Genomic DNA, 24083 nt, shown 5'->3' with positions numbered 1-24083 from the left:
ACGTTGACTGTGGGGGGGTGATGTGATAGAGGATTACAAGATTTTGCATGGGATGGAGAAGACAGAGAAAGAAGTACTTTTCTCCCTTTCTCACAATACAAGAACTCGTGGGCATTCAATTAAATTGCTGAGCAGTCGAGTTAGAATGGATAAAAGGAAGTACTTCTTCACCCAAAGGGTGATTAACACGTGGGATTCACTGCCACAGGGGGTGGTGGCAGCTAAAGGCATCGCCAGCTTCAAGAGGGGATTGGATCAGTATATGGAGCAGAGGTCCATCAGTGGCTATTAGCCACAGTGTATTGTTGGAACTCTCTGTCTGGGGCTGTAATGCTCTGCATTCTTGGTGCTTGGGAGGGGCAACAGTGGGAGGCTTCTAGTGTCCTAACCCCACTGATGAACCTTCTGATGGCACCTGGGGTTTTTTGGCCACTGTGTGACACAGAATGTTGGACTGGATGGGCCATTGGCCTGATCCAATATGGCTTCTCTTATGTTCTTATATGGCTACTAGCTGTAGTGACTTAGGGGAATCGTCCCATTCAGAGGCACTGGGTTTTTCGGCCACTGTGTGACATAGAGTGTTGGACTGGATGGGCCATTGGCCTAATCCAGCATGGCTTCTCTTACATTCTTATGTCTGGGACAGTGATGCTCTGTATTCTTGGTGCTTGGGAGGGGCAATGATGGGAATGCTTCTAGTGTCCTGGCCCCACTGATGGACCTCCTGGTGGCACCGGGGGTTTTTTGGCCACTGTGTGACACAGAATGTTGGACTGGATGGGCCATTAGCCTGATCCAACATGGCTTCTCTTATGTTCTTATATGGCTACTAGCTGTAGTGACTTAGGGAAATCTTCCCATTCATAAACCACTGAATCCCCGAGCCAGAAGGCAACATCGGGGGAAGGCCTTGGCCTCTATGGGCTGTTGTTGGCCCTCTAGAGGGATTGGTTGGCCACTGTGTGAGACAGGAGGCTGGACTAGATGGACCCTCACTGGTCTGATCCAACAGGGCTCTTCTGAGGTTCTCCTCAGGGGAAGGCCTCGGCCTCTCTGCCCTGTTGCTGGTTCTCCAGAGGAACTGGCTGGCCACTGAGTTAGACAGGAGGCTGGACGACATGTACCCTCCCTGGTCTGACCCAGCAGGGCTCTTCTGAGGTTCTTCTCAGGGGAAGGCCTCGGCCTCTCTGCCCTGTTGCTGGTTCTCCAGAGGAACTGGCTGGCCACTGAGTTAGACAGGAGGCTGGACGACATGTACCCTCCCTGGTCTGACCCAGCAGGGCTCTTCTGAGGTTCTTCTCAGGGGAAGGCCTCGGCCTCTCTGCCCTGTTGTTGGCCCTCCAGAGGAACTGGCTGGCCACTGTGTGAGACAGGAGGCTGGACTAGATGGACCCTCCCTGGTCTGATCCAGCAGGGCTCTTCTGATGTTCTCCTCAGGGGATGGCCTCAGCCTCTCTGCCCTGTTGTTGGCCCTCCAGAGGAACGGGTTGGCCACTGTGTGAGACAGGAGGCTGGACTAGATGGACCCTCCCTGGTCTGACCCAGCAGGGCTCTTCTGATGTTCTTCTCAGGGGAAGGCCTCGGCCTCTCTGCCCTGTTGTTGGCCCTCCAGAGGAACTGGCTGGCCACTGTGTGAGACAGGAGGCTGGACTAGATGGACCCTCCCTGGTCTGATCCAGCAGGGCTCTTCTGATGTTCTCCTCAGGGGATGGCCTCAGCCTCTCTGCCCTGTTGTTGGCCCTCCAGAGGAACGGGTTGGCCACTGTGTGAGACAGGAGGCTGGACTAGATGGACCCTCCCTGGTCTGATCCAGCAGGGCTCTTCTGAGGTTCTTCTCAGGGGAAGGCCTCAGCCTCTGTGCCCTGTTGCTGGCCCTCCAGAGGAACTGGCTGGCCACTGTGTGAGACAGGAGTCTGGGCTAGATGGACCCTCCCTGGTCTGATCCAGCAGGGCTCTTCTGATGTTCTTCTCAGGGGAAGGCCTTGGCCTCTCTGCCCTGTTGTTGGCCCTCCACAGCAACTGGCTGGCCTCTGTGTGAAACAGGAGCCTGGACTAGATGGACCCTCCCTGGTCTGATCCAGCAGGGCTCTTCTGAGGTTCTTCTCAGGGGAAGGCCTCGGCCTCTCTGCCCTGTTGTTGGCCCTCCAGAGGAACTGGTTGGCCTCTGTGTGAGACAGGAGACTGGACTAGATGGACCCTCCCTGGTCTGATCCAGCAGGGCTCTTCTGAGGTTCTTCTCAGGGGAAGGCCTCGGCCTCTCTGCCCTGTTGTTGGCCCTCCAGAGGAACTGGCTGGCCACTGTGTGAGACAGGAGGCTGGACTAGATGGACCCTCCCTGGTCTGATCCAGCAGGGCTCTTCTGAGGTTCTTCTCAGGGGAAGGCCTCGGCCTCTCTGCCCTGTTGTTGGCCCTCCAGAGGAACTGGCTGGCCACTGTGTGAGACAGGAGGCTGGACTAGATGGACCCTCACTGGTCTGATCCAGCAGGGCTCTTCTGATGTTCTTCTCAGGGGAAGGCCTTGGCCTCTCTGCCCTGTTGTTGGCCCTCCAGAGGAACTGGCTGGCCACTGTGTGAGACAGGAGGCTGGACTAGATGGACCCTCACTGGTCTGATCCAGCAGGGCTCTTCTGATGTTCTTCTCAGGGGAAGGCCTTGGCCTCTCTGCCCTGTTGTTGGCCCTCCAGAGGAACTGGCTGGCCACTGTGTGAGACAGGAGGCTGGACTAGATGGACCCTCACTGGTCTGATCCAGCAGGGCTCTTCTGATGTTCTTCTCAGGGGAAGGCCTTGGCCTCTCTGCCCTGTTGTTGGCCCTCCAGAGGAACTGGCTGGCCACTGTGTGAGACAGGAGGCTGGACTAGATGGACACTCCCTGGTCTGACCCAGCGGGGCTTTTCTGATGTTCTTCTCAGGGGAAGGCCTCGGCCTCTCTGCCCTGTTATAGGCCCTCCAGAGGAACTGGCTGGCCACTGTGCGAGACAGGAGGCTGGACTAGATGGACCCTCCCTGCTCTGACCCAGCAGGGCTCTTCTTATGTATGATCTGTATGATGCACCTTTTTCTGCACAATGCCCCTGTCTATGTGTAGGGGTTACTAGCCAGTCTGGTTAGGAGAAGCCTTGAGCTTAAGAAAAAAAAATCTCACCGATGACAAAATGTTTAGAGGTCACCCAAGTTCGCATGGGTGTTTGCCAAAAGTGTTGAAACTGCAAGACAGAAGGGGAACTGGAAGGAGTCTTGAGGTTATGGTCCTAAATTCCTTACTTGAGAGTAACATCCTCGTAGAAACCCACAAGATTTGATTAGATGTGCCGAGCATTGGAGTGCTGGTATATTGGCTTAAGCAGCCCCGAGGCGCAGAGTGCTAAAGCTGCAGTACTGCAGTCCAGACTCTCTGCTCACAACCTGAATTCATTCCCGGCGGAGGCTGGGTTCAGATAGCTGGTTCAAGGTTGACTCAGCCTTCCATCCTTCCGAGGGTCAGTAAAAGGAGTCCCCAGCTTGCAGGGGAGAAAGTGCTGATGACTGGAGAAGGTAATGGCAAACCACCCCATAACAAAAAGTCTGAGTTCGATCCCGGCGGAGGCTGGGTTCAGGTAGCCCGTTCAAGGTTGACTCAGCCTTCCATCCTTCCGAGGTCGGTAAAAGGAGTACCCAGCTTGCTGTGGGGGGAAGTGTAGACGACTGGGGAAGGCAATGGCAAACCACCCCGTAACAAAAAGTCTGACTTCGATCCCGGTGGAAGCTGCGTTCAGATAGCCAGCTCCAGGTTGACTCAGCCTTCCATCCTTCCGAGGTCGGTCAAATGAGTCCCCAGCTTGCTGGGGGGGAAAGTGTAGACGACTGGGGAAGGCAATGGCAAACCACCCCGTAACAAAAAGTCTGACCGATCCCGGCGGAAGCTGGGTTCAGGTAGCCGGCTCAAGGTTGACTCAGCCTGCCATCCTTCCAAGATCGGTCAAATGAGTCCTCAGCTTGCTGGGGGTGGAAGTGTAGATGACTGGGGAAGGCAACGGCAAACCACCCCGTAAAAAGGTCCGCCGTGAAAACGTCGTGATGCGACGTCACCCCAGAGGCGGAAACGACTAGTGCTTGCGCAGGGGACAACCTTTACTTTACCTTTCTATTGGCTCAGTCCGTGAAAATGCGTGTTTTTTATGGATTGTCTTTCCTTTGCAGTGCCACAAGGTTGCAGTAGTGAGAGAAGATCAGCTAGAAGGTAGGTTCCCGGTGAACTGGACTTCCGACAGCGCAAGCGTCTTGGGCAATGTGTCAGTTGGCAGTCATTAGCCCCTGTAGTGTAACTCTCTACTGGAAAAGACCAATACTTCTGGAAGGGGAAATGCAGCTCAGAGCATTTATTGATGGATAAATGTGGGATACCAAGTTCAGTTATGTTATCATAGGGCAAGCAAAAACAGCCAAAAAAACCCCCCAGCTAGATTGCTATAGGACGGGGTTGCCAACGGTGGCTCTCCAGATGTTTTTTTTGCCTACAACTCCCATCAACCCCAGCCATGGGCCATGCTGGCTGGGGCTGATGGGAGTTGTAGGCAGAAAACATCTGGAGAGCCAACGTTCCCTACCCCTGCTAGGCCAATGGTCCCCAACCTTTTTGGCAGTGTTCAACAGTGTTCAAGAGCCTGGCGTTTATCCGGCGGCGATGACCTTGAATTGCTTATGTCTTTTCAGTCTACAGACGGCTACAAGGTCGAGGGAGAAGGGGAGAGCCGGGCGTTGGTGTTCAGATCCCAGAAGTGGAGAAAGATGTATTTCAGGGGTGTCCAATGGTAGCTCTCCAGAAGTTTTTTGCCTGCAACTCCCATCAACCCCAGTCATGGGCCATGCTGGCTGGGGCTGATGGGAGTTGTAGGCTGAAAACATCTGGAGAGCCAACGTTCCCTACCCCTGCTAGGCCAAAGGTCCCCAACCTTTTTGGCAGTGTTCAAGAGCCTGGCATTTACCCAGCGGCGATGTCTTTTCAGTCTACAGACGGCTGCAAGGTCGAGGGAGAAGGGGAGAGCCGGGCGTTGGTGTTCACATCCCAGAGGTGGAGAAAGATGTATTTCAGGGGTGTCCGATGGTAGCTCTCCAGATGTTTTTTGCCTACAACTCCCATCAACCCCAGCCATGGGCCATGCTGGCTGGGGCTGATGGGAGTTGTAGGCAAAAAAAACATCTGGAGAGCTACCGTTGGCCACCCCTGCTCTAGGATACTCTACTCAGGCACTTAAAGTGAACCGAAGGCATGAAGAGTCTTTCCATCTCGGGCTTGAGTTCTGTGTTGAGTTCCTTCGCCTTGCCTTGGTGCGCCTTCGCTCTTTTCCTTGCTCAACGGGGATTCTGAAGGCACTCTCCTCCCGAAATAGCGTCTGTTGTATTAGAACAGGGGCGTCGAGCTCGTTTGTTTCATTCATTCATTCATTCATTAGACCTTTATTGGCATTAATGTGAGAATACAGTATAGTTTAAAACCAACAGTAACACTATAGAATGTAATAAAATCTTAAAAACCAGCAAAAGTTAAATAACATAAAATAGCTATGGGCTATGCATTAATAAAAGCCTCTCTGATTTGGATCGCAACCTGTAAAAAGCAAGCCACATGAGTAGTGACAAAATTGTGAAGCTCGTTTGTTACGACAGCCGGATCTGAAATAAACGAGACCTTGTGAGGCCGGGCCGGGTGCATCGTGCGATGTAGCGTCGGGGAGCAGAGATCGATGGATTGATTTTTTATTCCATTTATATCCCGCCCTGCCCGCGAAGCAGGCTCGGTGATACAAACTTTATAAAGGATGCAGACAAATGCAATTCGCTGCCACAGGAGGTGGTGGCGGCTACAAGCATAGGCAGCTTCAAGAGGGGATTGGATAAAAATATGGAGCAGAGGTCCATCAGTGGCTATTAGCCACAGCTTTTTGTTGGAACTGTCTGGGGCAGTGATGCTCTGTATTCTTGGTGCTGGGGGGGGGAGGGGCACAGTGGAAGGGTTTCTAGCCCTACTGGTGAACCTCCTGATGGCACCTGTTTTTTTTGGCCACTGTGTGACAGAGAGTTGGACTGGATGGGCCATCGTCCTGATCCAACATGGCTTCTCTTTTGTTCTTATGTCTGGGGCAGTGATGCTCTGTGTTCTTGGTGCTGTGGGGGGCACAGTGGGAGAGCTTCTAGTCTCCTGGCCCCACTGGTGGACCTTCTGATGGCACCTTGGGCTTTTTGCCCACTGTGTGACACAGAGTGTTAGGCTAGATGGACCATTCGCCTGATCCAATATGGCTTCTCTTCTGTTCTTATGTCTGGGGCAGTGATGCTCTGTGTTCTTGGTGCTGTGGGGGGCACAGTGGGAGAGCTTCTAGTCTCCTGGCCCCACTGGTGGACCTTCTGATGGCACCTTGGGTTTTTTGGCCACTGTGTGACACAAAGTGTTAGGCTGGATGGGCCATTCGCCTGATCCAACATGGCTTCTCTTAAGTCTGGGGCAGTGATGCTCTGTGTTCTTGGTGCTGTGCGAAGCACAGTGGGAGGGCTTCTAGTCTCCTGGCCCCACTGGTGGACCTCCTGATGGCACCTGGGTTTTTTTGGCCACTGTGTGACACAGAGTGTTAGGCTAGATGGGCCATTCGCCTGATCCAGCATGGCTTCTCTTCTGTTCTTATGTCTGGGGCAGTGATGCTCTGCATTTTTGGTGCTTGGGGGGGCACAGTGGGAGGGCTTCTAGTCTCCTGGCCCCACTGATGGACCTCCTGATGGCACCTGGGTTTTTTGGCCACTGTGTGACAGAGTGTTGGACTGGATGGGCCATTGGCCTGATCCAACATGGCTTCTCTTTTGTTCTTATGTCTGGGGCAGTGATGCTCTGTGTTCTTGGTGCTGTGGAGGGCACAGTGGGAGAGCTTCTAATCTCCTGGCCCCACTGGTGGACCTTCTGATGGCACCTTGGGGTTTTTGGCCACTGTGTGACACAGAGTGTTAGGCTGGATGGGCCATTCGCCTGATCCAACATGGCTTCTCTTAAGTCTGGGGCAGTGATGCTCTGTGTTCTTGGTGCTTGAGAAGGGGCACAGTGGGAGGGCTTCTAGTCTCCTGGCCCCACTGGTGGACCGCCTGATGGCACCTGGGGTTTTTTGGCCACTGTGTGACACAGAGTGTTAGGCTAGATGGGCCATTCGCCTGATCCAACATGGCTTCTCTTCTGTTCTTATGTCTGGGGCAGTGATGCTCTGCATTTTTGGTGCTTGGGGGGCACAGTGGGAGGGCTTCTAGTCTTTTGGCCCCACTGATGGACCTCCTGATGGCACCTGGGGGGGGCGGGGTTGGCTACTGTGTGACACAGAGTGTTGGGCTGGATGGGCCATTCGCCTGATCCAACAGGGCTTCTCTTATGTTCTTATGTGACACAGAGTGTTGGGCTGGATGGGCCATTGGCCTGATCCAACATGGCCTCTCTTATGTTCTTATGTGACACAGAGTGTTGGACTGGAGGGGCCACTGGCCTGATCCAACAGGGCTTCTCTTATGTTCTTATGTGACACAGAGTGTTGGACTGGAGGGGCCACTGGCCTGATCCAACAGGGCTTCTCTTATGTTCTTATGTGACACAAAGTGTTGGACTGGATGGGCCATTGGCCTGATCCAACAGGGCTTCTCTTATGTTCTTATGTGACACAGAGTGTTGGACTGGAGGGGCCATTGGCCTGATCCAACAGGGCTTCTCTTATGTTCTTATGTGACACAGAGTGTTGGACTGGAGGGGCCATTGGCCTGATCCAACAGGGCTTCTCTTATGTTCTTATGTGACACAGAGTGTTGGACTGGAGGGGCCACTGGCCTGATCCAACAGGGCTTCTCTTATGTCCTTTTGTTTCCTTTTCAGCACTGAAGGCCAAGCTGTCCAGCGTCGCCAGCGTGCACGTCTACAGTATTCAGAAAGCCATGCTGAAGGACAGCAGCCCCCTGTACAACACCGACTATGACATTGTCAAGGCGAACCTGCAGAACTGCAGCAAGTGAGTCCTCTCTTCCGTGACTGATTTCCTGTAGCCCTGGGTGGATTCTTCAATAGCAGGGGTGGCCAACGGGAGCTCTCCAGATGTTTTGTTGCCTACAACTCCCATCAGCCCCAGCCAGCACGGCCAATGGCTGGGGCTGATGGGAGTTGTAGGGGAAAAACATTTGGAGAGCTACCGTCGACCACCCCTGATCTATAGTTTGCTGCTGTTGTAGGCAGCAGTCGTACTGAATTGGCTCGTCTACTAGCAACGACTGTCTGGGTCTTTCCCATCACCTTCTGCCTGGTCCTTTTAGAAGAAGACATTGGATTTATACCCAGCCCTTCTCTCTGAATCAGAGTCTCAGAGCAACTCACAATTGCCTTTCCCTTCCTTCCCCCTCAGACACCCTGGGAGGTGGTTGGGTCTGAGAGAGCTTTTATAGCAGCTGCCTTTTCAAGGGCAACTCCCATGAGAGCTATGGCTGACCCAAGGCCATTCCAGCAGCTGCAAGTGGAGGAGTGGGGAATCAAACCCGGTTCTCCCAGATAAGAGAGCTCTGGCTGACCCAAGGCCATTCCAGCAGCTGCAAGTGGAGGAGTGGGGAATCAAACCCGTTCCTCCCAGATAAGAGATCTCTGGCTGACCCAAGGCCATTCCTGCAGCTGCAAGTGGAGGAGTGGGGAATCAAACCCAGTTCTCCCAGATAAGAGAGCTCTGGCTGACCCAAGGCCATTCCTGCAGCTGCAAGTGGAGGAGTGGGGAATCAAACCCAGTTCTCCCAGATAAGAGAGCTTTGGCTGACCCAAGGCCATTCCTGCAGCTGCAAGTGGAGGAGTGGGGAATCAAACCCAGTTCTCCCAGATAAGAGAGCTCTGGCTGACCCAAGGCCATTCCAGCAGCTGCAAGTGGAGGAGTGGGGAATCAAACCCAGTTCTCCCAGATAAGAGTCCACACAACCGCTGCACCGAACTGGAGATTTGAGTGATCCGGAGAGCCGGTTTGGTGTAGTGGTTAAGTATTCAGACTCTTATCTGGGAGAACCGGGTTTGATTCCCCACTCCTCCACTTGCAGCTGTTGGAATGGCTTTGGGTCAGCCAGAGCTAATGGGAGTTGTCCTTTAAAGGGCTGCTGCTATAAAAGCTCTCTCAGCTCCACCTACCTCCCAGGGTGTCTGGTGTGTGTGTGCGTGGGGAGGGAAGGTAAAGGAGATTGTGACCGCTCTGACATTCAGAGGATGGGATATAAATCCAATATCATCTTCTTCTCAAACCTAAGACCTTCTGCCAGTGAGCCACGGTCCCTCCCGTATTACTGCCCAGCAAGGCCAGTATTGTCTAAGCGGGTTGGCAGTGGCTTGTCAGAGTCTTTGGGAGAGAGGTATTCCATCAGCTATTACCTGATCCTTAAAAAAAAGAAAAGGAAATGCTGAGGATAGAACCTGGGACCTTCTGCATGCCAAGCAGAGGTTCTGCCGTGGAGCCACAGCCCCTTCCCTTCTCTGTGCCTTCTATTGTGCTTCTAAATAATTGTTTTGGACTAAGAAGGAGTTTGGTGTCCCCCTGCATTGCAATGCTGATGTTCTGCTGATCGTTTCACTGACTGTTTCCCCTTTAATCTCCTATTGAACTGCTTTGTGAGAGCCAGTTTGGTGTAGTGGTTAAGTGTGCGGACTCTTATCTGGGAGAACCAGGTTTGAATTCCCACTGCTCCACTTGCACCTGCTGGAATGGCCATAGGTCAACCATAGCTCTCACAAGAGTTGTCCCTGAAAGGGCCAGTTTGGTGCAGTGGTTAAGTGCGCGGACTCTTCTCTGGGAGAACCAGGTTTGATTCCCCACTCTTCCACTTGCAGCTGCTGGAATGGCCTTGGGTCAGCCAGAGCTCTCTTATCTGGGAGAACCAGGTTTGATTCCCCACTCCTCCGCTTGCAGCTGCTGGAATGGCCTTGGGTCAGCCTTAGCTCTCCAAGGAGTTCTTTGAAAGGACAGCTTCTGGGAGATCTCTCTCAGCACCACCTACCTCAGAGGGTTTCTGTTGTCGGGGAGGAAGGTAAAGGAGATTGTGAGCTGCTCTGAGACTCTGCGATTCAGAGTGAAGGGCGGGATATAAATCCAGTTATCTTTTAGTTGTTGTTTTGCGGGGACAGCATATTCTTGCATTTTGCTTGTCCAATTCTTAAGAGTTGGACAAGTCTTGAATTTCCAGGGTGGGGAGGGAACGTGGAGCAGCCAACTAAAGAGTTTGTTCTTCCCTCTCTCCAGGTTCAGTGCCATCCACTGCGCTGCTGCAGTTGCCCGGACAGCGGCCGAAATGGCTCAGGCCGAGGCTCCTGCGCAGGTGGATTCCCAGGTGGCACGTGGCACAAGCACTGGCGTGGCTGCTGTGGCCAATGGCCACGCCCCAAGCACCGCCTCGAAACAGACCGCCCAGCGGGCCAAGGGCATTATGGGCATGTTTGCCGCGAAACCTGTTGTCAAAACCCAGGACGCACACAAAGAATCCAAAACTGAGACTAAGGAAACACAAAGTGTAAGTTAGCGAACGGGGGCGGGGGTGCGCATGTCGTCAACCCTCTCTGTTTTGTTTTTGGGATCCTTCATCAGCATGTGACTTGTGGAGCAAATCAGTTTTGCTCTGGGCACGTTTGACATTTGACTACCTTGGGGTTGGGAGGTGGAGAACAGAGGACCACGAGAAAGAGGAGGCAGCTGTGATGTGTTGGCTATAAAAAGGCCAATGCAATTTTGGGCTGTGTCAACAGAAGTATAGTGTCCAGATCACGTGAAGTGATGGTATCGCTTTACTCTGCTCTGGTAAGACCTCACCTGGAGTCTTGTGTTCAGTTTTGGGCACCACATTTTAAGAAGGATCTAGACAAGCTGGAAGGGGTCCAGAGGAGGGCGACTAAGATGGTGAGGGGTCTGGAGACCGAGTCCTATGAAGAAAGGTTGAAGGAGCTGGGGATGTTTAGCCTGGAGAGGAGGCAGTTGAGAGGTGATAGGATCATCAAGGACTTGAAGGGCTGTCATATAGAGGGTGGTATGGAATTGTTTTCTGTGGCCCCAGAAGGTAGGACCAGAACCAGTGGGTTGAAATAAGATCAAAAGAGTTTCCAGCTCAACATTAGGAACATAAGAGAAGCCATGTTGGATCAGGCTAATGGCCCCTCCAGTCCAACACTCCGTGTCACACAGTGGCAAAAAAAAGTATCTCTCCCATGGGATCCAGAGAACTGGGCAAGGGAAGCTCTGGCTCTTTCCTTCCTTCCCCAGGGGACCGGGAGGGGGAGGAGCCTCAGCCAATAGAAGGAAAAGAGGCTTGGCTGTGTGAGAGAGCCCGGCAAAGCAAGCTCTCCCCCCCCCCTCCTTCCTCCCCAAGGGAGGAGCCTCTGCCCATGGAGCAAACAGAGGCTTTGCTCTGTAGCTCCTGTGCGATTGAGCAAGCCTGGCAAAGCAAGCTGAGATGCAGAAGGAAGCGCGAGAGAGGGAGAAGGAAGCAGATGACAGCCAGCAGCTCAAGGTCCTGATAGGCCGCACATTTGACACCCCTGATCTAGACTGTTACCCAAATCCTATTGGTTTGCAGAAGAGTTTTCAGAGAATTGGGACCTTGACTTCACAACCGCACCTGCGTAAGAAACAATTTCCTAACCAGCTTTCTTGTTTTCCTTCCAGGCCTCGGCTGCGAGCAGCAAGCCGGTCGCAAAAGGAAACGTGCTGAACAACTTCTTTGGGAAAGCTGCCATGAATAAGGACTGTAAGCGCCTTCTTTTGCCTTCCCTATCCTGAGGGCTCAAGGCAGGCTGTAGCAATGAATTTCTCACGTCCCAAGGGGCTTGCAGGGCATTTCTTATAAGCGTCTCTATTTTGGAGCAAGCTTTACTGAATTCGGTGGGGCTTTTTGCAAGCTCTCCTAGTGCAGCAGCGAATGGAGCAGTAAAGTCCTGAAAGCCGTTACTGCAAGTGGATGAGCAGAGCCTTAAGGAAAACCTTAGTGTTTGGTGCACCGAAATCCCTAAGTTCAGTCCCCGAAATCCCCAGGAAGAGTCAGGTTATAAGCAGTGCTTTTTTTGTAGCAGGAACTCCTTTGCATATTAGGCCACAACTCCCTGATGTAGCCAGTCCTCCTGGAGCTTACAGTAGGCCCTGTACGAAGAGCCTTGTAAGCTCCAGGAGGATTGGCTACATCAGGGGTGTGTGGCCTAAGATGCAAAGGAGTTCCTGCTACAAAAAAGCCGTAGGTGGGTGGATGAATGGCTTTTTTTGTAGCAGGAGCTCCTTTGCATATAAGACCACAAACCCCTGATGTAGCCAATCCTCTAAGAGCTTACAGGGCTCTTTGTACAGGGCCTACTGTAAGCTCCAGGAGGACTGGCTACATCAGGGTAGGGTTGCCAATTCAAGAAATATCTGGGGACTTTGGGGGTGGAGCCAGGAGATTTTGGGGGTGGAGCCAGGAGACATTGGGGTGCAGCAAGGAGACATTGGGGCGGAGCCAGGAACAAGGGTGTGACAAGCATCATTGAACTCCAAGGGAGTTCTGGCCATCACATTTAAAGGGACAGCACGCCTTTTTAAATGCCTTCCTTCCATAGGAAATAATGAAGGATAGGGGCACCTTCTTTTGGGGCTCATAGAATTGGACCCCCTGGTCCAATCGTTTTGAAACTTGGGGGGTACTTTGGGGAGAAGCACTAGATACTATACTGAAAATTTGGTGCCTCTACCTCAAAAAACAGCTCCCCCAGAGCCCACAAAACCTCCAGATCAATTCCCCATTACACCCTATGAGAATCGATCTCCACATAGGGAATAATGAAGTGCTCAGCAGACGTTTCTCTCCCCCCCCCCCCGTTTCTGGCGACTCTGAAGTGAGGGATTGGCCTCTCTACTCACGAGTTCCTGCCAACTTCTTCAAAGTAACACAGACACCCCATCCCAAGAGGAAGCCTTTCCAATCGAAGACTGAAGCCTCCGGAGGTGAAAGGCACATGGTCCTCTGGGGGCGGGGCTTCCCCCCTCCGGCCAGCTGACTGGGGGCGGGAAGGAGCCTGGGAAAGCGGAAGAACCCCCGCTGGGACCTGGGGATTGGCAAGCCTACATCCGGGAGGTGTGGCCTAATATGCAAAGGAGTTCCTGCTACAACAAAAAAAAGGCCCTGGTTACAGGTGACATGGAAGACCTCAGCCCGAGAGCTGCTGCCAGTCTGAGTAGACAGTATTGACCCCGATGGACCCAGGGTCTGGTTCAGTAGAAAGAAGCTTCGTGTGTACCCCAAGCAGAAAAGTATCCAAGCAGGACACGACCTGTCGTGGAACATTTCTCGCTTACGTGCTGCTTTTATCGTTTCAAAGGGTGAGTTTGCATCGGGGAGTATCGGAGATGACAGACCCAGCCCACAGCGTAAAGTGGTACAATCCGGGCTTTTTTAATAGCAAGAACTCCTTTGCATATTAGGCCACACACCCCTGATGTAGCCAGTCCTCCTGGAGTTTACAGCAGGCCCTGTAAGAAGGGCCTAATAGGCAAAGGAGTTCCTGCTAGAAAAAAAGCCCTGATATTAGGCCATGTCCCCCTGATGTAGCCAATCCTCCAGGAGCTTACAGGGCTCTTAGTACAGGGTCTGTGTCTGCTCCAGGAGGATTGGCTGCATCAGGGGGTGTGGCCTAATAGGCAAAGATGTTTCTGCTACAAATAAGCCCTGATATTAGACCACGTCCCCCTGTTGTAATAGCACCAGGATATTAATTTTAGAATTTTAATTAAATTGTTAAATTAGTTATTGCTTCGAATATCATTGTATAATTTAATGTACTGATTTAATGTTGTTAGCTGCCCTGAGCCTGCTTCGGCGGGGAGGGCAGGATACAAATAAGATGATGATGATGATGTAGCCAATCCCCCAAGAGCTTACAGGGCTCTTAGTACAGGGTCTATGTAAGCTCCAGGAGGATTGGCTACATCAGGGGGTGTGGCCTAATAGGCAAAGGCGTTTCTGCTACGAAAAAGCCTTGATATTAGGCCACGTCTCCCTTATGTAGCCAATCCTCCAAGAGCTTGCAGGGCTCTTAGTACAGGGTCTATGTAAGCTCCAGGAGGATTGGCTACATCAGGGGTGTGTGGCCTAATAGGCAAAGGACTTTCTGCCACAAAAAAGCCCTGATATTAGGCCACGTCCCCCTGATGTAGCCAATCCTCCAGGAGCTTACAGGGCTCTTAGTACAGGGTCTGTGTCAGCTCCAGGAGGATTGGCTACATCAGGGGTGTGTGGCCTAATAGGCAAAGGAGTTTCTGCTACAAAAAAAGCCCTGATATTAGGCCACGTCCCCCTGATGTAGCCAATCCCCCAAGAGCTTACAGGGCTCTTCGTACAGGGTCTATGTAAGCTCCAGGAGGACTGGCTACATCAGAGGTGTGTGGCCTAATGGGCAAAGGAGTTTCTGTTACAAAAAAGCCCTGATATTAGGCCACATCCCCCTGATGTAGCCAATCCCCCAAGAGCTTACAGGGCTCTTCGTACAGGGTCTATGTAAGCTCCAGGAGGACTGGCTACATCAGGGGTGTGTGGCCTAATGGGCAAAGGAGTTTCTGCTACAAAAAAGCCCTGATATTAGGCCACGTCCCCCTGATGTAGCCAATCCTCCAAGAGCTTACAGGGCTCTTAGTACAGGGTCTGTGTCAGCTCCAGGAGGATTGGCTACATCAGGGAGGGTGTGGCTTAATATGCAAAGGAGCTCCTGCTACAAAGAAAGCCCTGGGTACAGTTCCCTCTTCTACCTGGGGCTTCTGTCACCTCGCTCTGCTTGACGTGTTCATCCGACCTCTACGTGTTTAGAAGCGTGCTAGGCACAGAGTTCTCTTTTCTTCTTCCTGGTTTTCCCCAAGTATTTTTACTTTCGTCCTTTTACAAAATTCGGAGCTGATTCTTTGCACGTTTAACAGTCTGGTTCTAGGTTAGGAGTTAAAAAGGGCAGACAGAAAGATAATTTTGGTTGCAAGGTCAGGAACTTTATAATATGAGGAACGTTGTTGGTGGGGGAGATGAAAGGTGTGAGCGCGTAATGGTTTCAGTGGGCTTTTCTGTATCCTCATTTTCCTCTCTCCTGTCGCTTCAGGGTTCTTTCCCTCTGTTCTGCAGGTGTGTGGTTCCCTCTAGTGGTCGATTGGACATCATCCAGATTTAGATCCCACCTTAAAAAAAAACCATGCAGTTTCAACCTGCAGGGAGATACATTGAAAACAAACGTGTGTGATATCAACCCACCACTAGAGGGAGCAAAACTCATGCACAACAGACGCGCTTCCTCTCCCCTTTCCGGGAAACAGGCACTTTACAGTAAGTCAAGTGAGAATAAGGGAAAAGGGGTGCAGATCAGAGTGGGAGCAGGCAAGAACCTTTTTAAAACTTCTGCTTGGTGCCACGAAACAAATTTAGTAAAGGTAAAGGTAGTCCCCTGTGCAAGCACCAGTCATTTCCGACTCTGGGGTGACGTTGCTTTCACAGCAGACTTTTGACGGGGTGGTTTTGCCATTGCCTTCCCCAGTCCTCTACACTCCCCCCCCCAGCAAGCTGGGGACTCCTTTGACCGACCTCGGAAGGGTGGAAGGCTGAGTCAACCTCGAGCCGGCGACCTGAAAACCCAGCTTCCTCCGGGGATCGAACTCAGGTCATGAGCAGAGAGCTCGGACTGCAGTACTGCAGCTTTACCACTCTGCGCCATGGGGCTCTTAATGACACAAAATTTTTGTTGTTGTTCAGTCCGACTCTTTGCGACCCCATGGACAAAGTCACGCCAGAGCCTCCTGTCTTCCACCATCCCCTGAAGACTGCTCAAAGAAACAAATTTAGAGCCATATAAATTGGAGTGCTGTTAAAACTGCCTCATGTCTAGGTCAGGGTTCCCCAGTTTGGTACCTCTGGGCCCCCGTAGTACCCACTGGCGTCTTTCTTAGCGCCTGCCAAGTGTTTTTAGCAGGGCTTTTTCTTTTCTTTTCTTTTTTCTTGAGCAGGGATGTGCAAGAACACGGTTCTGGCTGACTTGGCATCTGAGGGTTTGGCCTAATATGCAAAGGAGTCCCTGCTGGGCTTTTTCTACTGAAAACAAAAGCCGCTGGTTTTTAGAAAGTAGATGGGGTAGGTAAGGCTGTTTCCCAGCAGGGCTTCTGACCAGCCATTGGGGGCATGATTGGCTGTGCAGGTTGAAATAATGTCTCCTTAGAAGCAGCTGCCACCACTGGCTTGGTTTTATTCTCCCTGGAGGTCCCTTTAAACTCTGCGATTCCCACTCACTGCTGTGTAATTCTTTACATTGCCTCTCTTCTACCTCAGAGCCAGGTTGGTGTAGGGGTTAAGTGCGCGGACTCTTATTTGGGAGAACCGGGTTCGATTCCCCACTCCTCCGCTTGCACCTGCTGGAATGGCCTTGGGCCAACCAGAGCTCTAGCAGACTTGTCCTTAAAAGGGCAGCTTCTGGGGGAGTTCTCTCAGCCCCACCCACTTCACAGGGTGTATTTTGGGGGGGGGGAGATAAAGGAGGTTGTGACCACTCTGAGACTCCGAATTCAGAGTATAGGGCAGGATATAAATACAATATTAAACTGGAGAGCCAGTTTGGTGTACTGGTTAAGTGTGCAGACTCTTATCTGGGAAAACCGGGTTTGATTCCCGTCTCCTCCACTTGCACCTGCTGGAATGGCCTTGGGTCAGCCAGAGCTCTCGCAGAGCTGTCCTTGAAAGGGGAGAGTTCTCTCAGCCCTTCCTACCTCACAGGGTGTCTGTTGTGGGGGAGGAAGATAAAGGAGATTGTGAGCGACTCTGAGATTCAGAGTGGAGGGTGGAATACAAATCCAATGTTGTCGTCTGCTCCTCCTCCTCCTCATGCATCCTTTCGTTATGGTTTTTCTTCAAGCAAAAGGAGACGAGTTAAAACTCTCCTATTGTTTGCAGGCACAGGCAACACTGAGCCGGAAGAGCAGAAGGAAGACAAAGCGGCAGCCAAGCCCCCCGTTTCACCAGCAGAAACAAAATCCCCTTCCGAGACAGCGGAGCCCAGGAAACCGGGAAAGAAAGCTGAGACTGCCAAAGCAAAGCAAGACAAGAAAAGGTACCAAATGTCTTTGCGTGGCCCCCTTGAGGGATGCACAATTATGGCAACAGTGAAGTTTGTCTGACCAAAACTATCCAATAGTCTACACAGAAAGGTGCATCTATATGCCCCCACTGTGGGTAAGGGGGTGTATGGGAGGGTTGTTTCAGCCTGACGATGAAGCTATTAAAAAGCTCAGCCCTGCTGGGTCAGACCAGGGAGGGTCCATCTAGTCCAGCCTCCTGTCTCACACAGGGACAAGCCAGTTCCTCTGGAGGGCCAACAACAGGGCAGAGAAGCCGAGGCCTTCCCCTGAGAAGAACATCAGAGGAGCCCTGCTGGATCAGACCAGGGAGGGTCTATCTAGTCCAGCCTCCTGTCTCACACAGGGACAAGCCAGTTCCTCTGGAGGGCCAACAACAGGGCAGAGAAGCCGAGGCCTTCCCCTGAGAAGAACCTCAGAAGAGCCCTGCTGGATCAGACCAGGGAGGGTCCATCTAGTCCAGCCTCCTGTCTCACACAGGGACAAGCCAGTTCCTCTGGAGGGCCAACAACAGGGCAGAGAAGCCGAGGCCTTCCCCTGAGAAGAACCTCAGAAGAGCCCTGCTGGATCAGACCAGGGAGGGTCCATCTAGTCCAGCCTCCTGTCTCACACAGGGACAAGCCAGTTCCTCTGGAGGGCCAACAACAGGGCAGAGAGGCCGAGGCCTTCCCCTGAGAAGAACACCAGAAGAGCCCTGCTGGATCAGACTGGGGAGGGTCCCTCCAGTCCACCATCCTGTCTCACACAGCAACCAACCCTCAAATGTGTCTGAATTTCCTTGATCTGCTTTGTTTGCAGAGCAAAGAGGGCAGAGGTTTCGGATGATGAGAAGGAGACCGAAGGCCTGAAGAGAAAGAGGCGTCGGATCAAGCGTCCTCAGTCCGAGAGCAGCGATGACGAGGGTATGACGAGGCGGGGAGAAGCTCTGGGCAAGGGAGCCCCGTGGGACTCTTCCTCTCAAAGCCCCCCACCACACCCCCTCGGCTGGCTTGGAGAAGGCATTGCTCTCTTTAAATCACTTCTGCAAGCCAGGTGGTGGCTTGGGGAATGCGTTTAAAGTTAAAATTGCTTTCTTTCCACTTCTCCCTCCCCATCTATTTCCTTTCTTCCTCCCTCCCTTCCTTCCTTCCGCTCTGAGACTCCAAATTCAGAGTATAGGGCAGGATATAAATCCAATATCAAACTGGAGAGCCAGTTTTGTGTAGTGGTGAAGTGCGTGGACTCTTATCTGGGAGAACCGAGTTTGATTCCCCACTCCTCCACTTGCAGCTGCTGGAATGGCCTTGGGTCAAACATAGCTCTCTTATCTGGGAGAACCGGGTTTGATTCCCCACTCCTCCACTTGCAGCTGCTGGAATGGCCTTCGGTCAGCCATAGCTCACTTATCTGGGAGAACCGGGTTTGATTCCCCACTCCTCCACTTGCAGCTGCTGGAATGGCCTTGGGTCAGCCAGAGCTCTCTTATCTGGGAGAACCGGGTTTGATTCCCCACTCCTCCACTTGCAGCTGCTGGAATGGCCTAGGGTCAGCCAGAGCTCTCTTATCTGGGAGAACCGGGCTTGATTCCCCCACTCCTCCACTTGCAGCTGCTGGAATGGCCTTGGGTCAGCCAGAGCTCTCTTATCTGGGAGAACCGGGTTTGATTCCCCACTCCTCCACTTGCAGCTGCTGGAATGGCCTTGGGTCAGCCAGAGCTCTCTTATCTGGGAGAACCGGGTTTGATTCCCCACTCCTCCACTTGCAGCTGCTGGAATGGCCTTGGGTCAGCCAGAGCTCTCTTATCTGGGAGAACCGGGTTTGATTCCCCACTCCTCCACTTGCAGCTGCTGGAATGGCCTAGGGTCAGCCAGAGCTCTCTTATCTGGGAGAATCGGGTTTGATTCCCCACTCCTCCACTTGCAGCTGCTGGAATGGCCTAGGGTCAGCCAGAGCTCTCTTATCTGGGAGAACCGGGTTTGATTCCCCTCTCCTCCACTTGCAGCTGCTGGAATGGCCTTGGATCAGCCAGAGCTGTCTTATCTGGGAGAACCGGGTTTGATTCCCCACTCCTCCACTTGCAGCTGCTGGAATAGCCTCGGGTCAGCCAGAGCTCTCTCATCTGGGAGAACCGGGTTTGATTCCCCCACTCCTCCACTTGCAGCTGCTGGAATGGCCTTGGGTCAGCCAGAGCTCTCTTATCTGGGAGAACCGGGTTTGATTCCCCGCTCCTCCACTTGCAGCTGCTGGAATGGCCTTGGGTCAGCCAGAGCTCTCTTATCTGGGAGAACCGGGTTTGATTCCCCGCTCCTCCACTTGCAGCTGCAGGAATGGCCTTGGGTCAGCCAGAGCTCTCTTATCTGGGAGAACTGGGTTTGATTCCCCACTCCTCCACTTGCAGCTGCTGGAATGGCCTTGGGTCAGCCATAGCTCTCTTAGCTGGGAGAACCGGGTTTGATTCCCCACTCCTCCACTTGCACCTGCTGGAATGGCCTTGGGTCAGCCATAGCTCTCTTATCTGGGAGAACCGGGTTTGATTCCCCACTCCTCCACTTGCAGCTGCTGGAATGGCCTTGGGTCAGCCAGAGCTCTCTTATCTGGGAGAACCGGGTTTGATTCCCCACTCCTCCACTTGCAGCTGCTGGAATGGCCTTGGGTCAGCCAGAGCTCTCTTATCTGGGAGAACCGGGTTTGATTCCCCACTCCTCCACTTGTACCTGCTGGAATGGCCTTGGGATCAGCCATTGCTATCACAGGAGTTGTCCTGGAAAGGGCAGGTGCTATGAGAGCACTCTTAGCCCCACTCACCTCACAAGGCATCTGTTGTGGGAGGAAAAGATATAGGAGATTGTAAGCCACTCTGAGTCTCTGATTCAGAGAAAAGGGCAGGGTATACATCTGCAGTCTTCTCCTCCTACCAAAATCTCACTAGTTTCTAAGGTTAACATGTGGAATTGGTGATTAACATGTGGAATTCATTGCCACAGGAGGTGTTGGTGGCTACAAGCATAGCCAGCTTTAAGAGGGAATTCGATAAAAATATGAAGCAGAGGTCCATCAGTGGCTATTAGCCACAATATATATGTGTGTGTATATAGTCAAGAATTGAGGACCCCAGTTGCCCCACAGACCCTTCTCCAGAAGCATTCTGGGAACACCTAAAAACTACCATCCTGTTGATCTCTGAAGAAGTCCTCGGGTTCTCCACAAGGAAGAACAAGGACTGGTTTGACGAGAACAATCAAGAGATCCAAGAATTACTAGCGAAAAAGAGATCTGCCTACCAAGCACATCTTGCTCAGCCCTCCTGTCCCGGGAAAAAAGCAATCTTTCGCGCTGCATGTAGCATCCTCCAGCGCAAGCTTCGAGACATTCAGAACGAGTGGTGGACCAAGCTTGCAGAGAGAACCCAGCTGTGTGCAGACACTGGTGATTTAAGAGGGTTCTACGAAGCCCTGAAGGCAGTATATGGCCCATCATATCAGGCTCAGAGTCCCTTGCGTAGTGCAGACGGCCAAGTGCTCCTCACAGACAAGGCATCCATACTGAATCGGTGGTCGGAGTATTTTCAGGCTCTCTTCAGTGCCAACTGCGTAGTTCAAGATTCAGCAATCCACCTCACCCCACTTCAACCAGTGAAAACAGAGTTGGATGAGATCCCCACCCTAGAAGAGACTGTTAAAGCCATCAAGCAACTGAAAAGTGGCAAGGCAGCGGGAGTTGATGGAATCCCACCAGAGATCTGGAAGCATGGGGGCACAGTACTACATAGCACACTTCACAAAGTACTTGTCACCTGCTGGAAACAAGGCAAACTACCACAGGACTTTCGCGATGCAATCATCATCACTCTACACAAGAACAAAGGAGAAAAGTCAGACTGCTCCAACTACCGGGGGGATAACCCTGCTCTCCATCGCAGGCAAAATCCTTGCCAGAATACTCCTGAACAGACTGGTGCCCACCATTGCAGAAGAACTCCTCCCAGAGAGCCAGTGCGGCTTCAGAGCTAACAGGAGCACCACCGACATGGTATTTGTTTTCAGGCAGCTCCAAGAGAAATGCAGGGAACAGAACAAGGGTCTATATGTGACTTTTGTCGACCTTACCAAAGCTTTCGATACTGTTAGCAGGAAAGGCCTATGGCAAATCTTGGAACGTTTAGGATGTCCCCCAAGGTTCCTCAGCATGATCATCCAGCTACATGAAGACCAGCGAGGCCAAGTCAGACACTGCAACGACCTCTCGGAGCCCTTCCCAATAGGCACAGGTGTAAAGCAAGGCTGCGTTCTCGCGCCAACTCTCTTTATGATCTTCTTTAGCATGATGCTTCAAAGAGCCGCCGTAGATCTAGATGATGACGATGGTGTCTACATCCGCTATCGCACCGATGGCAGCCTGTTCAACCTGAGGCGACTAAAGGCTCACTCCAAGACAATGGAAAAACTCATCCGAGAGCTACTATTTGCTGATGATGCTGCACTCGTCTCCCACTCGGTATCAGCTCTGCAGCATATGACGTCCTGCTTTGCAGAGGCTGCCAAGCTATTCGACCTAGAAGTTAGTCTGAAGAAGATAGAAGTTCTCCACCAGCCTGCACCCCAGGAAGATTATCACCGTCCCTGCATCGCTGTGGGTGAATCAGTTCTGAAGACAGTCCAGCAGTTCAGCTATCTAGGGTGCATCATTTCCTCAGATGCCAAGATCGACAAGGAGATTGACAACAGGCTGGCAAAGGCAAATCGTGCATTTGGCCGACTGCACAAAAGAGTGTGGAGCAACAAGCATCTGAAGAAAGGCACAAAGATCAATGTTTACAAAGCAGTTGTGATGACAACCCTCATCTACGGCTCCGAATCGTGGGTTTTATACCGTCATCACCTGCGACTCCTTGAGCGCTTTCATCAGCGCTGCCTTCGCACCATCCTCAACATCCACTGGAGTGACTTTGTGACCAACACTGAAGTCCTCAAGAGGGCGGAGGTTACAAGCATCGAAGCACTGCTGTTGAAGACGCAGCTGCGCTGGGCAGGGCATATTTCTAGGATGGAAAACCACCGCCTTCCCAAGATTGCTCTGTATGGCGAACTTTCCACCGGCCATCGAAATAGAGGGGCACCAAAGAAGAGGTACAAGGACTCCTTGAAGAAATCCCTTGGCACCTGTCGCATCAACCATCACCAGTGGTCTGACCTAGCCTCAGATCGCAAAGCATGGAGGCACACCATCCACCAGGCTGTCTCTTCCTTTGAGAACGCACGCATAGCTGGTCTTGAGGACAAAAGGAGATTGAGGAAGAATCGCACTGCTACAGCACCAACCCCAAATCAGACTTTTCCCTGCAGCCACTGTGGCCGGATCTGCCTGTCCCGCATTGGTCTTGTCAGCCACCAGCGAGCCTGCAGCAGACGTGGACTACTGCACCCTTCTTAAATCTTCGTTCGCGAAGTCAAGCCGAGAGAGAGAGAGAGAGATGTGTGTGTGCGTGTATGTATGCATGTATATGTATGTATGCATATATATGTGTGTGTGTGTGTATGCACCCACATACACATATATTGGCCACTGTGTGACACAGAGTGTTAGACTGGATGGGCAATTGGCCTGATCCAACATGGCTTCTCTTATGTTCTTATGTCTAGAGCATCACTTGCTCTAGACATAAGAACATAAGAGAAGCCATGTTGGATCAGGCCAATTGCTTGCTCTGTATTCTTGTTACTTGGGAGGGAGGCACAGTGGGAGGGCTTCTAGTGTCCTGGCCCCACTGATGGACCTCCTGATGGCACTCACAGAGTGTTGGACTGGATGGGCCATTGGCCTGATCCATCACGGCTTCTCTTATGTTCTTAAGGTTCCACTGCAGGCTAGGACAGCTGTCCTCTGTAACTTTCCACACGCTTGTGTAGGTTAGAGTCAAAACAAACTGGTTTCTCTTCAGATCGCATAAATATTTCCCCCGGGGTCAAAACAAGATTCTCTGAAACACTTTGCAGTCAGTAGTTTAGGACGCTGGGCCTCCTTGCATGAGGTTCTTGCGCTCCACTGTGTCTCCGGCTGCCTGCATTTCTCCAGCTCGCCAATTAAGCCAGCGACAGCCACCCACTGGCCGGGGCTTGGAAGTCAGCCACCATTTGACTGGAGCCCCGCTTAACCTGCTGAAGGGTCACTTGGCCTCACGCCCAGGCCAGACATCATTCCCAACGCTGACCTAATCAGCCGGGCTGGTTTCACATCGGTGATGTGCGTCGTGTTGCGCCCGCAGCTTGAGCGCAAAAGCATAGCGGCGGGCCGGCCAAGAAAGCTCGGCGGGTGTTCTCTCCTCGCCTCCGGAGTTTCCACCGTTCTCGTTAACAAAGAAGTCAGGACGGCGAGCAGGTGTCTCTTTTGCTAGCTCACCCAGGCTGTCCCTATGGCAGCAGCTCTCCCTTGGACTTCACAAGGCTGTCCTGCCACTTTTCCAGCAGCCAGGATAGGAGGATTTGAGTGTCCCTTGCCTCACTGCCTAGGGGGCGCTGATGAAGATGGGTAGTTGTGTGAGTCTGTTCGTACCGGTAGAAAAGAACGCAGGAGCAACTTCAAGACTGGCAAAATTTGGGAAGGGACGCGAGCTGTCGTGAGTCACTGCCCGCCTCTGCAGATAACTGAAGACGTGAGCAGCGACACTCGAAAGCTCACACCCTAACACAAATTTTGTTAGCCTTTAACAGAGGTGGCCAGAGTGTGCCTTTGGAGCCACATGTGGCTCTTTCAGGGTGGTGAGAACCAGAGAGGATTGTGAGGAGCACCAAAGGGACCTGTTGAGGCTGGGTGAGTGGGCGTCAACGTGGCAGATGCAGTTCAGTGTGGCCAAGTGCAAAGGAATGCACATTGGGGCCAAGAATCCCAGTCACAAATACAAGTTGATGGGGTGTGAACTGGCAGAGACTGACCAAGAGAGGGATCTTGGGGTCGTGGTAGATAACTCACTGAAAATGTCGAG

At 52.4% G+C, this 24083-nt stretch overlaps 1 protein-coding gene across 1 annotated transcript in view; it reads left to right on the top strand.

The window, feature by feature from the left end:
* The window catches only part of POLD3 (DNA polymerase delta 3, accessory subunit), a 50169-nt gene that overhangs the window by 12443 nt on the left and 13643 nt on the right, over positions 1–24083 (top strand). The window contains exons 4-9 of the mRNA XM_060235213.1: positions 4182–4221; positions 7879–8011; positions 10259–10526; positions 11672–11753; positions 16944–17100; positions 17924–18027. Of these exons, the coding sequence (XP_060091196.1) occupies positions 4182–4221; positions 7879–8011; positions 10259–10526; positions 11672–11753; positions 16944–17100; positions 17924–18027 (784 nt within the window). The remainder of the gene's footprint in view (positions 1–4181; positions 4222–7878; positions 8012–10258; positions 10527–11671; positions 11754–16943; positions 17101–17923; positions 18028–24083) is intronic.

The sequence above is a fragment of the Heteronotia binoei genome, chromosome 3 (genome assembly GCF_032191835.1).
Source record: "Heteronotia binoei isolate CCM8104 ecotype False Entrance Well chromosome 3, APGP_CSIRO_Hbin_v1, whole genome shotgun sequence".
Lineage (NCBI taxonomy): Eukaryota > Metazoa > Chordata > Lepidosauria > Squamata > Gekkonidae > Heteronotia > Heteronotia binoei.
Note: the sequence above shows the minus strand (reverse complement) of the source record. Positions and strands in the feature narration are given on the sequence as shown.